Raw genomic sequence first — 13,218 nt, forward strand, 5'->3', positions numbered from 1 at the left:
AATTGGTTTATTTTATGATTTCTATTAAGTGCCCGGTACTGGGAGACACAATTTTTAAGTAATAATTTTTATCGATTTCGCATTTGACTTCTAAAATGGTTCATTAGTGATGCAAATGCGTGTAACGTATTTTTATTGGAAAATAGTCTTCTAAATTACTTTTTCAGTTAATAAAAACAGAAGTAATGCTAAGTGCTGTCCAAATCCTTAGGTGTCCGGTACTGGGGGACGTCCCCCTACTACTTGATTTAACAGTGTCACTCATACACGTTCAAATACCATCGCTACCAAACGATTCACTAAAACTAAAAAAACGATTTATTGTTTTAGAATGGAAAATATAGAAATAAATTTAACCTTATTAAATCTGGAAATCGGTCATCAAGCAGCAAGTAGTCAGAAGGTGTTATTTTAATTTATTTATTTCGGTTTTGACGTAGTTTCAGCTGTTTCGCACTTATTACAATAGTGATAGGATTGCGAAATATTTTACGAGTATAGATTATTGTAATAATAAATTCATAAAAATTGAATTTTTATCATCCATTTTGTTTCAACACCCTTCATGTATTATCATAGTCGTAGCTCCTTGCTAACGTATATTCGCTAGTGTTCATTTTACTGTACCCAGTACAGTTATGTGTTCATTGAATAATGTTACAATTTAAAATATATTTATATAGTTGAGACGGCTTATTCGTTTTCACGGTCAATCGTTTTGCCGCTTTAATACACGCATTTTCACTTTCTCATTTTCAGCCTGATTTCGACTACTAGTTTCAGCAGTAAGATAGCCTATATATTTTTATTCTGTTATCCTCTAGAACTCCTCTGCAAGTATGGTTGATGTAAAGGAAGTGTTCGTGTTTTAGCGTTTGGCCAAGAATATATTTTGGATACTGGATGTCTATGCGGTTTTGTCTAACATTGCATTGTAAGCAACAATTGGCGATTGGCTCTCTTCTCTGCTTTTATTCGATTGTTTAGTTTTGGTTAGCATGTATATTTATCGATAATTTTATAAAGCACCAATTTTTCTGTATATTTTATTGTCCAATACGTGGACAGTACAAAACCTTTGATCCAAAAATTGCATTTGTATATATTTACGTAAAAACCTCGTCAAGAATGTTTATTGTTTCACATCTTAGTATTTCCTTTTTGAAAACAATGGCATTCGAATGGAGAAGTGTTCAAGCGGTAATATATACGAATATACTTATTTTAGAACTAGCAATTGTAAAGATTAAATCTGTTATTAATCCAAATGCGTAAAACAGTTGAACCATACAAGACAAATTGATCAGAGATGCGTTCAGCCTATCTAATATAGGACAAAGAAAACTTAGACTTACATATGAGATAGTTTTGCTTGCTTACAACATTGAATATCTATGTTTGCTCCTTTTGTATTCATAATCCCAGCCTATGGCACTTTTTTCAATAAATTTCTTTTTGAAAGCAATCAAACGACATATATTATGTAAAATGTATTAAAATTATATTTCTTAAACATATTAAATAAAGAACAAAAGATGTACACATGTAGTTAATATTTAGGTATAATCGCTTACTAGAAAACTTTTGAAATGAACAATTAAATAAACATGAATGAATTAGTTCTAATTATTTATATTTAATCGACTACATTGATCGAACTACCACTAATTGATTCATGCTGGTCAAGGTAAGCAAATGTTTGTTTATTTAATTCAAACTATATAAAACAGTATAGATTTAGTTTTAGCGCATAATAAATTGCGTTATATTTCTGAATATTTTTATTAATTAAATTGTTGTTTTATATTTCATCACAATCATGACTCTGCCAAAATGACTTTTGCCACACAGTAAATCTTTACATTGAACTCTTCCGCAAATCTTTGATAGCGTCATATAATGACAAACCGCAGTCTATTTCTTCTCTGTCAAGCCAGATTTTATCCGGTCAACATCAGTATGCTGATGCTGTGCTACCTTGTAACGATGGCCATTGTACGTCAAAACAACTGAAAACGCGTCGCATCCTCCAGCACCTGAGAAGAAATGTGGCACAAATGAACACAAAAATCATGACCATATGCTTCAAGTGTTTAAAATTCTTTTCCGAAAAACTGATTTTTCCTTTGTTTCTGTATCTATGTGATTTTATGAATTAATGCAAAAATACAAAATAATCAAATGAAATCAAAGAACCCAGCTTTCCAGCACAAACGTTCAGAAACGTTCTTCAGCACAAGGTATAGCAATTTCAAATTCAATCAAGGCATGATTCAACTTTCTTAGCAAAACAAAATATTGCTTTCTAAAATCTTGGATGTAAGAAACGCAATAATATACCAGTTTATTTTTCTTTAATTATTGTGAGAGTTGTATTGTATTTTTGTATTTTTTCTTGAATTCAACATCAATTATGGAAGCGGAATTTTTTTCCCTCTTCAAATTGCATCATGGAAAAAACGCTGTAGAAAATTACCTAATTGACGGATCCTTTTCAAACTTTCAGACAATAAAATATAACCCATTAGCAAGCTTTTGGCATATTTATTGCATTCAACTTCAATACAATAACCGTATCCTCGCACCTTACGCTTAAAACCACTCGTAAGGTTCTGTACAACATCTGGCTGCAGCTTCTTCTGTACGGGACCCCATTTTTCCTTAGTTTCGGTGCGTTGGGGGGGGGGGGGGTTATGTCCTTGGATACGAAAGTATCCCCGTTGGCTTCGTACCACTCCAGGACATCCTTTGACTAGTGGCATGAAGCTCGATCCGGCCAGAAGATCGCAGGGCCCTCGTTTTGCTTAAACAAAGGAAGCAGACGCTTCTGTAGACACTGGTAGATCTGCCGGTTTACAGTCCCGGTAGTCACGAACGCCACACTCTGTTTACCACATGAGCAGAACGCTTGATCATCCATCATGAGAGATTTGAGAATTTTCCAGGTGCTTGCGCAAAATAAATTCGCGACGTTGCTTTTCGGGTGGCGCTATGTTGTCCAATTTGCGAAAAACTGGCCGCGATAAAAATACAGTGTAAACAATACACTCTAAACTACTTCTACCCAAATTTTCAAGAGAAAATACCCAATGGGTAATTTTATACAGCGTTTCTTCTGTGATGCAATTTGATGTAGGACACCCTTTATTGTGCATATTAGCTAACTTAATCTGCAGTAGACAAAAACAAATGGAATAGGAAATCGTAGTAGTACTAGTGTGATGAAGCAAATTAATCGTCTCTCGCCCGCTCTGAGAGCCATACTGCCGCTACTCGCATAACAGTTCCATTTATATAGGAAACTCCATAGAAAATAGGACTGTTATGCGAGTAGTGACAGCATATTCTTCACCCATGACATCAATGTTGAATGCACGTTTGTGTATAACTCTGGTTTTGCATAAATTTTGCAACATTTATTTGGATGAAATAGAAGTTAATGATCGTTTGCCTTGCAACTGACCTCGACAACCGAACCCAGTCGTCCTAACATTTTTGGATCTCAGTTGGCAGGAACTGTTGGAGTCGGTAGTAGCCCCACAGTTATCCAGTAGTCCTACAGTTAACTGGCGAGTAAAAAACGGAAAATCAAGGTTCGAAAAAGATTTATTGTAGCACCTGGGCTTCGCTTTGCTAGAAATCAGAGTTTGGAGAATTCACAAATTGAATACATACATCGAGCATCTGTAAGGAACTTATTCATGAGTATTGAAAAGAACGAATGGTTCAAGTCGTAACATAAGAATGAGCAATATATAATATTCGAATATCGTATGCATAGTAAAAACAAGAGCGAAATAAATGGTTCTGCTGCTTCAAAAGCAATTAACACTACTTTGAACCATTCTCTGTTCATTGTAATACTATTTAGCTGGGGCACGCAAATCGAATGTTACCACATCCATCATTTGCTAGTAAAGGCATTGATGTAGTTAAAGAGTTAACATTTTGTTGCTCCTCAATGATCAGGTTCCACCTATATCCATCTGTACTAAGTGAGAGCGAAGTCAAAATAAAACTGAGAAGAACGCATCGTATTGAAAAATGAGCAAAGTGGCAATACACCTGTTTTTTTTATTTGCTCTGAGGAGAAATCATCATTTGATTTGCGAATTTAAATTATTTAAATTATTGGTACGTGAATTCTTCCATTTACTATTACCGTTAAGGTCATCAATCAACTAATCTCTTCTAAGGTTCTCTCTAAGTTGAGTACTTAGTACTTTAAAATTTTCAAGTATTTAGCTTCTCAACTTCCAACCTGCCTAATAAAGGAAGAAATGCTTCATTCTACAGACTTACAATAAACTAGATTCAAATTATTAGAAAAAATAAAATGGCTGTTCTCTAAGATTCTATTCCACCGTTTCTTAATCGAGGTGTTGTTATTCAAATCCACTAACTGATGTCTATTATGACAAATGAGTGACTAAAAACATTTTTAGAATCAAGTATGGTTGATACAACATAGTTATATACTCACAAATGCTTGGTGAATCCTTTGCATAAGAACTTTTCTTTGTAAGCTGTTAGGAGATAGCACAATGGCAGCAACTTATGGCAATTTTGGTTGATATTCAATACTTCCGTATATGGTCGTTATTTACACTTCACTAACATTGCATGAAGACCCAGTGCATATTCGCTCGCAACGGACGGTTTTCCTGACCATCGTCAAACAATCGGAAAATCCGAAATAGGCCCAATTTTATAACCTCTGCTGTGGTACAGTTGTCGTTAAATGTGTCTTCTCACTTCGTTTAGGAGGAGGTGGTGGTGGTCGCTTTTTAATCGAACCACTTACCACCGATTGCCCTTTTGGATAAGCCGGTTCCATACCCATATTACTTCCCAAATTTTCGTATAACCCATCAGAACCGTAGTGCTCCTGTACCCAATGGCTCACGTTGGCAGACTCTCTATAGTAGTGCGACGAATAACTTTCACTTGGTAAATCGCGGAATCCGAGCACCTCGTGCGGAGTTGTTGCTGGTTCCAACTTGCATTTTTGAGCGATTTGCCATTTTTTATTCATTACTCTTTGCAAATCTTTCAGGAAATCACGAGGAGGATTGGAAGCAGAATCGCTCAGCCGTTTCGGTGACGTGTATGATGTCGAAAGGCGTGTCGCTTCGGCTCTCGGTGGAGGAACTGGCGGTGTGGAGTAAATATCACGTGATATTCTCCGTGGTGAGAGCGGTGCATCATGAATTTCGTCTTCAAAGCACACCTTACGTCTAAGTAGAACAGGAGAGTCCGCAAACTTTACATTTTTTACCGGCACTGAGGATGGTGTCTGTGAAAGCGTAGCTTCCCCGTTGTATGGTGGTGGAGCTTTATACGGTGGCGCCTTCAGGGCAGATGGTTTTACGTTTGTTAAGTAAATTGGTTCGACTTTCGTACTGGTGTTGTTAGAGACGGGAGATGGAAGAGTTTGACTGTTGAACTTCATAATCGATTGCTTTATACTGTTTGTTTCGAACATTTCATTTGATGGAGTAGTTGCTTGCGGTACAATGGCATCTTGTGTCGATGACATCGCGGTTGAGGCTGTTTGGTAAATTTTACCCAGTTCCTTGACGTTCGAAGCACATTGAACAGATATAACGTTTGGTGGCGGAGGTGGCGGTGGCAATGGCATTTGCACACTAACTAATGATAATTGAGATCCACTAAAACTATCCTCAAGAACATTTGGCGGTGGAGGTGGGGGTAAAGAATCCAAAGACAACGTTGAACCTGAGAAATTCGTTCCGAGATCATCCGGTGGAGGCGGTAATGAAAACGTAGAGCTAGTCATGCAAGCCTGCATAGATTCTAAAGATGTAATCGGTCTTGTTGGCGTTGGTGGAGTGATATTAGCTAACTGTTGTACAGTATTGCTACTACTACTATTTGACAAATTGATATTAGTTGCTAATATTGGCGCTTGCTGTTGAATGATTGGAGTTCCCGGGATACTATTAGCAGGAGTCGGTGTTGGTGTCGAAGCAGACGAGCTCATGCTTTCTACCGACCCGCGATTATTTGCTGGTCTTCGTTTTAATGTGCCACTATTATTACTCTCTTCGCTTCTTCTTCGACTGTGTCGTCGTGTAAGAGTTCCACCTCGATCCGGTGAAGTAGGTGAAGAATCATTCAATCTTGTAGTTTCGCCAACTTCCTTCAACTGCCTGGTCATAGATGTTAATGGTAAGTTCGGCTTCATAGATGGCTTACGCTTTATTGTACCCGTTGGAAATTCGGAATCGAACCCATTATTCTCATCCGATAAGCACCCACTGGAACTGGAACTCGATGCACGCGATAAACGACCGTTATTGACAGGAACTAGATGATTAGCGTCGCTTCCACTACTATTACTGCTGCTACTACTGCTACAATGAGAAGGAACAGAAGACACGATACTACCGATTGATCCACTCCGTGCAGATGATAGCGTATCTAACTCTTCCCGAGCAAGATCTTCTGACAGACTTCGATGATTATCCAGCAATTTTTTACCATACTAAAATGATAAAAAATAGCTTAGATTTTGAATTGATCCTCACTGACCTGTCTTACCTTTGTTACTCTAATTGCTGTTACCCATGTCTCTAAAGTCTTTGCATCTTCAGCACAAAGCATTTTTATGGAGCGATTCCCTTTAGCCCCAGGAGGAACTTTTGGACATCGCAGCGCAAATGTATAATCGGTTGGTGATTTATGTTTCTTCTTCCAACCTATTCCTCGATATACCTCGTGACCAGCAAAGAGAGCCAAACAAAGCAAGTCCTTTACCGATCGCAGTTTTTGCTCTTTTGGATAATAATGTAAACCGGAAGCTCTAAGAACAAAATGATACTTTTTCCATCCTTTTTTGGAATCACTCTTTAAATAAAGCGGACCTTCAAGTGGAATTTGACTCTGACTGGAGAAAAACTCGTCTAATAGCATTGCTCTGCAAAAAAAAGCGTGAAACAGTTCAATATTTTGGGAGTTTCATTTGCATATTGATTTCTCATTACCTGGTATGTTCATCATGATCACTTCCTGGAGCCATTTGTGTCCCTGGAAGAAACAGCTCCGGAGTCTTGTATAGACAAACCTTATCCGCTCGCTGCAGAAATAAAACTTTATTTTTGGAATCTCTACTCCATAGCATTAAATTGTCAACTAATAACTCATGATCTTCAAATAATCGCTCCATTTGATGTTCGGGTAAATGCTCAACGATAGCCCAGCTCGGTTCCATTTGAACATGATTCTTATCCGCTAACAAACGCGTGACATGCCCGCATGACATTGTTTCATCAACCAATAATGATTTCGATGCTCCATCAGCAGAAAAGGCTTTCACAAAAAGCCGCCTTACTGTAGCCTGTTCTAGTTTTTGCAAAGCTAAATGAATTTTTGCCTGCTTTCCGGAATCTATTGCATTTTGAACATTTTGTTGTAAATTTTTAAGATGAGAGCTGACATTACTAGATGCTGATGATTCACTTGACATGAGTGATACCGTGTCACTGAAAGCGGAGTCATTGTCTGGACTGTCAGTTCGCGGTTCGCGTAAACTACTTATGCTAGCAACGCTCTCCGGGACACTGCTACAACCACTTTCGGATGAAATGGTAGTATTTGTGGTCACTGAAATCGTAGAATTGGTACGACTATGGCTTCTGCCCTGTCGCAGTTCACCTCTTTGTTCTAACTGGCTCAGTTCTCCTAAAATGGCATCGAGCTCGGCCTCATGTGTCTCCTCGAGATTTGCCATTGAAAAACGGTACGAATCGGTACGTTCAGTAGAAGTATTACTTTTCGGGCGCAATCTAGCGACTGTAGCAGCTACAGCTGAGCTGGAAATCTCTAATCCCTGCAAAATAATTAAATAGAAAAACACTACTTTACTAAGCTGTTGGTCACAATAAGTATTTGAGAATACAGAAAATCACATGACATCTGAATAAATGAACAATAATGTAGTAGGTATAAACCAAAACCATAAAGTAAAAATAAATAATAAATATTTCATTTTAATAAATTTTCATACAATTTGAAAAATGTGTTTCATAATAGTAGAGTAAGGCGGGAAATAAGTGCGACGTTCGAAGTTGTCTTCAGGTTCCATGAGATATTAAAAAAGAACAACAATAATATATATTTAATATAGATAAAAGAACTCAATATCTTTACATTTAACTATAAATTATCAGGAAATTTCAGATTTTCAGATTCTGAAGTAGTAGTATTATGCAAAATAAATTCTTCATTTCTCTGATCAGTGATCACTCTACGGCCGCGAAGCGTGAACGTTGAAAGAGAGCGACCGACGAGCTCACGCTACAGTGAGCTGGCCACGTAGCAAGGATGCCGGATGAGAGACTAGCGAAAACCCGAGCACTAGCAGAGAACCCGACAGAGCCCGTCGACCTCGAGGCAGACCCCGTACCCGTTGATAAGGATGCTAGTACAGCGGATGTTGGGGGGCGGCTGGAGAGTGGCAGCCCAAGACCGAAAAGGTAAATAGGTAAATAACAAAATATGAACCTTTCTGATTTTGATGAAACTTTACCAGCGTGTTTGATAGGGCGAAATATGCACCTTCCACAGATTTTGGCACCATTTTGATTCAAGACTCATATTTAAAAAGGGTGTATTGATTTTCATGTGTATTTTGTTTGAAAGATTGTATCTCGAAAACTATCGATTTTACAAAAATTATGTCTAAGCAAAGTTGTAGAAAATTGATTTCTGAACATGAAAAAAATATGCACTAAAAATTTTTTTTCCAATATTCCACAAATTTGAAAATAAAACTTAAAATCAAGATATCAAAAATATACCATTTTTGAAAATTTTTTAATTTTTTTTTTTGAAAAAAATAGAAGTAATTTGTATCTTTTTAAAAGTTATTTTGTGATGGAGCAACTTTCATGGACGGACTTTATAGAACAACGACTTTCATGATTTTTTTCCAACTTGGGTTTTTCAAGTAACATATGAATTTATAATACAAATAACAATTCTTTATGTCATTTACAACAAAATTGGTCACAATAAATTATTTTTCTAAATACAGGCGTTTTCGAGATATTCAGAGAAAAAGTCGAAATTATTTTAATTTTTTATGTTATCCACGTCTTTTCCATATGTTACTCCAATTGCTTGACTGTTTCTATAAAATTTCTAATCATTGCATTTAATTTCCTACAACTTATCCGAAAACACCTTATAGATTCAACCTTTCGCTTTTGAGTTGTGGGTATTTTAAAAACTATTCGAAAAAACTGGACACACTGATTAGTTAGTAACTTTTTACCGCGTAAGTAAACGTAACAGAAATGTTGAATAAAAATAATTGAAAGTACGTTGTTTATATCGGTAGAGTTTTACCAAAATATATTAAGAGATTAGATAGATATGTTTAGAACAAGAGAAAGTATACAAAAAACCTCGGGTACTTTCTTCGAAAAGTCAAATGCTTCTCATCGACGGAGCAGTAAACAACTCAGAATAAAACACTCAATCAAAATCGCGCCAAAACCTGTGGAAGATGCATATTTCCTCCTATCAAACAGGTTTGTAAAGTTTCATCCAAATCAAAGAGGTTCATTTCAGATTTCAGTTTTGTCGGACGATTTTGCGTGGAACTGCTCAAAAGTAGGTAAGGTATTGCGGAGATTTCACCTATTTAGACTCCCACGCGAAAATTATTGGCATGGTTATTTTCTGCGTATCCTACACATGTTACCAATTTAGCAATTTGAACCATCAGTTTCTCTTTATTGCCTCCCCACTGCACCCCTCCTTGCTTGAATTATCAATAAAATATGAATGTGGGTAGGACTTGTAATTTGCAAGATACTATAAACCTTATTATATAAATTGAACGTTTGATTACGCTAATGATAAAGTTACAACATTATAACAGCGTAAATACATTCAGCTCTACAAATGTTTCATATGTGACTTTTACCGAATCGGTTTCTATAGGGTAATACAGTCGAATGAGCGTATTTGAGCGCACAAACACTGCTTTAAAATAATATTCTTTATATTTTCTCAATCACATATGGTTTTCTTGCAAAACATGCGAAAGTTTACATTAATAAACACAATTGTGATGAGAAAATTTATATTTTAATGTAATCTGCTTTCAACTATTATATAGTGGTAACCCGATTTTGTCACGTTTTTTACCCGATTTTGACAGTTGACTTTTGGTTTGTCAAAATGAACTGTAAAAATAAAAAATAAGAAAACTTATCCAATTTAATTCTACTATGTGTATTTTATTCAATGACAGATACGTATTTCGCCTACGACTTGCAGGCTTCCTCAGTGTCTGTTTTCGAACTGAGGAAGCCTGCAAGTCGTAGGCGAAATACGTATCTGTCATTGAATAAAATACACATAGTAGAATTAAATTGGATAAGTTTTCTTATTTTTTATTTTTAGGTTTCGTATTCTACTAAGACGCTCCAAAAACTTCAGTCAAAATGAACTGACCAAACTCGTGACTTTTGACCTTGAAATGCGGTCAGGCATATATTAATATTTTTTTGAAACGATGATTCTACAATTTGATGAAGGGACGGTAAGGGAAAGTAATGAAGAAGGATTTTTTTTCGGGAATGAAGGGGAAGGGTGGAAAGGAAGGAGGGGTAATAGGTAACTATGCTTAATAAGTTGTCGTTGTGGCTCCTATCTTTTGTCCAATGCCCCCTTCCTTTCCACCCTTCCCCTTCATTCCCGAAAAAAAAATCCTTCTTCATTACTTTCGCTTACCGTCCCTTCATCAAATTGTAGAATCATCGTTTCAAAAAAATATTAAAATGAACTGCTTTTTTGCTCAGATTTCATATGTTATTGCTTTTATGATGTATAGTGTGCAGTAGCCTAGTAGTAATTGGGCTCTTAGAGAGAAAAAGGAGCTGTGGACTGTGCATAATTTTAGTACTGTCAATATACTGTCTAACTGCGAAGCTGCCCTTGACGTACAACATTGGTCTAACAAGCTAGTCGTCGCATATTCGAATCTCGACTGGAAAAACTGTTAGTCACAAGGATCGTAGTACTAGCCCCGCAATTGTGTACTAACAGTTGGCTACGTAGTATGTCGAACAAAAAATCGGAGAGTTAAATTTCGGAAGAAAACGGAATACACTCAAGTCTTTTTTTACACAAAAGTGCATAATTTTTTAAGGATAGTATCTTTGGAAAAGTTTATAAATAAAATCCAGAGCATATTTTCACACTATTCGTATGACGATATGAAAGTACTAAAGTATAGCATGCAAAGTTAATAAGCAGAATTGATGTTGAAATACTCTCAACAAATTTCAACAAATCGTATTTCGCAACCAGTAAGAGACAGGTAGTTACTACATTCAACAAAGTTGCCCACTGTAGTATGTTCTACAATTTTTTTGAAGAAATTTTTTTTTAACGCATTTAAAAAACAAAAGTTTGTATCAGGGGGAAACTTATGAGATTGTCTGGATTTGGTAGCATTTGTCATCTAGTTTCCGACCAACTTTATTTAATTTACCACCATCTGCCCATAGTCGAGTAATTCGGGGCTAATTTGGAATATTTTTGACATTAGAAATTCGACAGTTCCTAAATAAGCAATGGTAAAGGTATACTATATTAAGCAGTTGTGTATTTTTACTATTTGTACAACTTTGATAAAACATGAAAAAGTCATACAATAATTACAAAAAAAGCCAAAATAGAAAAACTGATTTTAACGATTGATTTATGCAAAATAGGATTTTTATATCTTCGCTTTACGGATAGATGTTTTCAGCAAAATTTCTTGTAATAATATGCTCTAAAACTTTGCAGAACACATCAATATGTTACATTGAAACTGAAGAAAATAAATGTTTTATTTCACTTTCAGGGGGATTAATCAAAATTTGATATTTCACCAGACGATAGAACTTTAATTTCAAAAAACTCTTTTAAAAATTCCATAAAACTAACACCAAGTTTTCCCACTCAAAACTCTAATGCGCACGTGTTTTTGATTTTAAACCACTGTCTGTGCTACGGTGGAAAGTTAACAAATGTCCACAGAGAGGTAGAAGCGAGTGCAAAATATCCTAAAAGCGGTCAGAATGGAATATAGGTACATAATTGGTTCAAAGTTATCTGCAAACAAATAAAAATTGAAAAAATACCCGATTTTGTCACGGTTCGGTTTTTGTCATCCCTAAATTCATCATGAGGGTGACAAAATCGGGTCATTACTGTATGTCTAAAACCAAATTTCAAGATTGTTCAACAAGTTTTGCAAGAAAACTGGACGTGATCGATAATTTTTATTGCTTTTTCTGAACTCAGTGAACAAAAATATATAAGAATTAATTGAAAAGTCTTATGCAGACCTATAATATTTGCATGTTGTAACATGAGAGCTTTAGCTTGTAAGTGTTGACAAATGGAGCCGTTATCCATTAGTCCTAATTTATCTGTAGTGAATGTAGGACGGAAAGATATTTTGGAGTCTATCCACTTAAGTACGATAAATGAATGGTCATCATTGAGTTGTCGTAAAAACCAAAAAAAAAATCTATCACTTTTTCTCATAAAAACATTAGCAAATTGGTCGATGCAAATATATACCAAAGTAAAGAGAGTTATGATAATTTTAACTTTTTTATTTATAAGTACAGTAGGATTTTGAATTTGGCAACAAATGGGTATCACCTCTGTTGCCAAAATCGAAACCATGCCAAAATCGAGACCCTTTTTTGATGTGAAAAAAATTGAATGTAAATGCGTTAGAAAATGGCTATATATTATTAATCAACGATTGCAACCATTTTATGTTTAAAAAATCCGTCAAGAGCTATCCGTCCGGTGTAAATAAGTTTTTGGCAACCTGCGGTAAAACGTAGTCCTACGGCAATAAAAATATTATTGTTCGAAACCGCAAGCTTTTTTTCATGAACACACTGAGGGCATCATTTTTTCGTCATTTAAAGCAGGTATGCGGAAACTGACTGATATTTTAGCATATTTTTGGAAGTGAAATAGTTTGTGTTGCCAAAAACGGATACTTTTGTTGCCAAAATCGAACCATGCCAAATTCGAAATCCCACACTATGAGTTTTTGTCCTCTTTTTCAAAACATTTCCCGCAGTTCAAAAAAAAACAGTTTACTTTGTTTTTCCCGTTTAAATCATATGGGAGCATTTGTTCTAACTCTTTTATTCATACGGCCTAATA

General features: G+C 35.8%; 1 protein-coding gene across 5 annotated transcripts in view; it reads right to left on the bottom strand.

Moving 5' to 3' along the window:
- Positions 1-441: 441 nt before the first annotated feature.
- LOC128741910 (amyloid beta A4 precursor protein-binding family B member 1-interacting protein) overlaps positions 442-13,218 on the bottom strand; it is a 120,335-nt gene continuing 107,558 nt past the window's right edge. For 4 of the 5 annotated variants that reach the window (XM_053838026.1, XM_053838028.1, XM_053838029.1 and 1 more), the window contains 4 exons: positions 7,008-7,852; positions 6,565-6,940; positions 4,484-6,508; positions 442-2,036 (listed from right to left, as the gene is read on the bottom strand). In XM_053838026.1, the coding sequence (XP_053694001.1) occupies positions 4,709-6,508; positions 6,565-6,940; positions 7,008-7,852 (3,021 nt within the window). In that variant the 3' untranslated portion in view covers positions 442-2,036; positions 4,484-4,708. Of the gene's footprint in view, positions 2,037-4,063; positions 4,430-4,483; positions 6,509-6,564; positions 6,941-7,007; positions 7,853-13,218 lie in introns of those variants that run through there. The other variant, XM_053838027.1, reaches the window with a different exon arrangement.

The sequence above is a fragment of the Sabethes cyaneus genome, chromosome 3, assembly GCF_943734655.1.
Source record: "Sabethes cyaneus chromosome 3, idSabCyanKW18_F2, whole genome shotgun sequence".
Taxonomy (NCBI): domain Eukaryota; kingdom Metazoa; phylum Arthropoda; class Insecta; order Diptera; family Culicidae; genus Sabethes; species Sabethes cyaneus.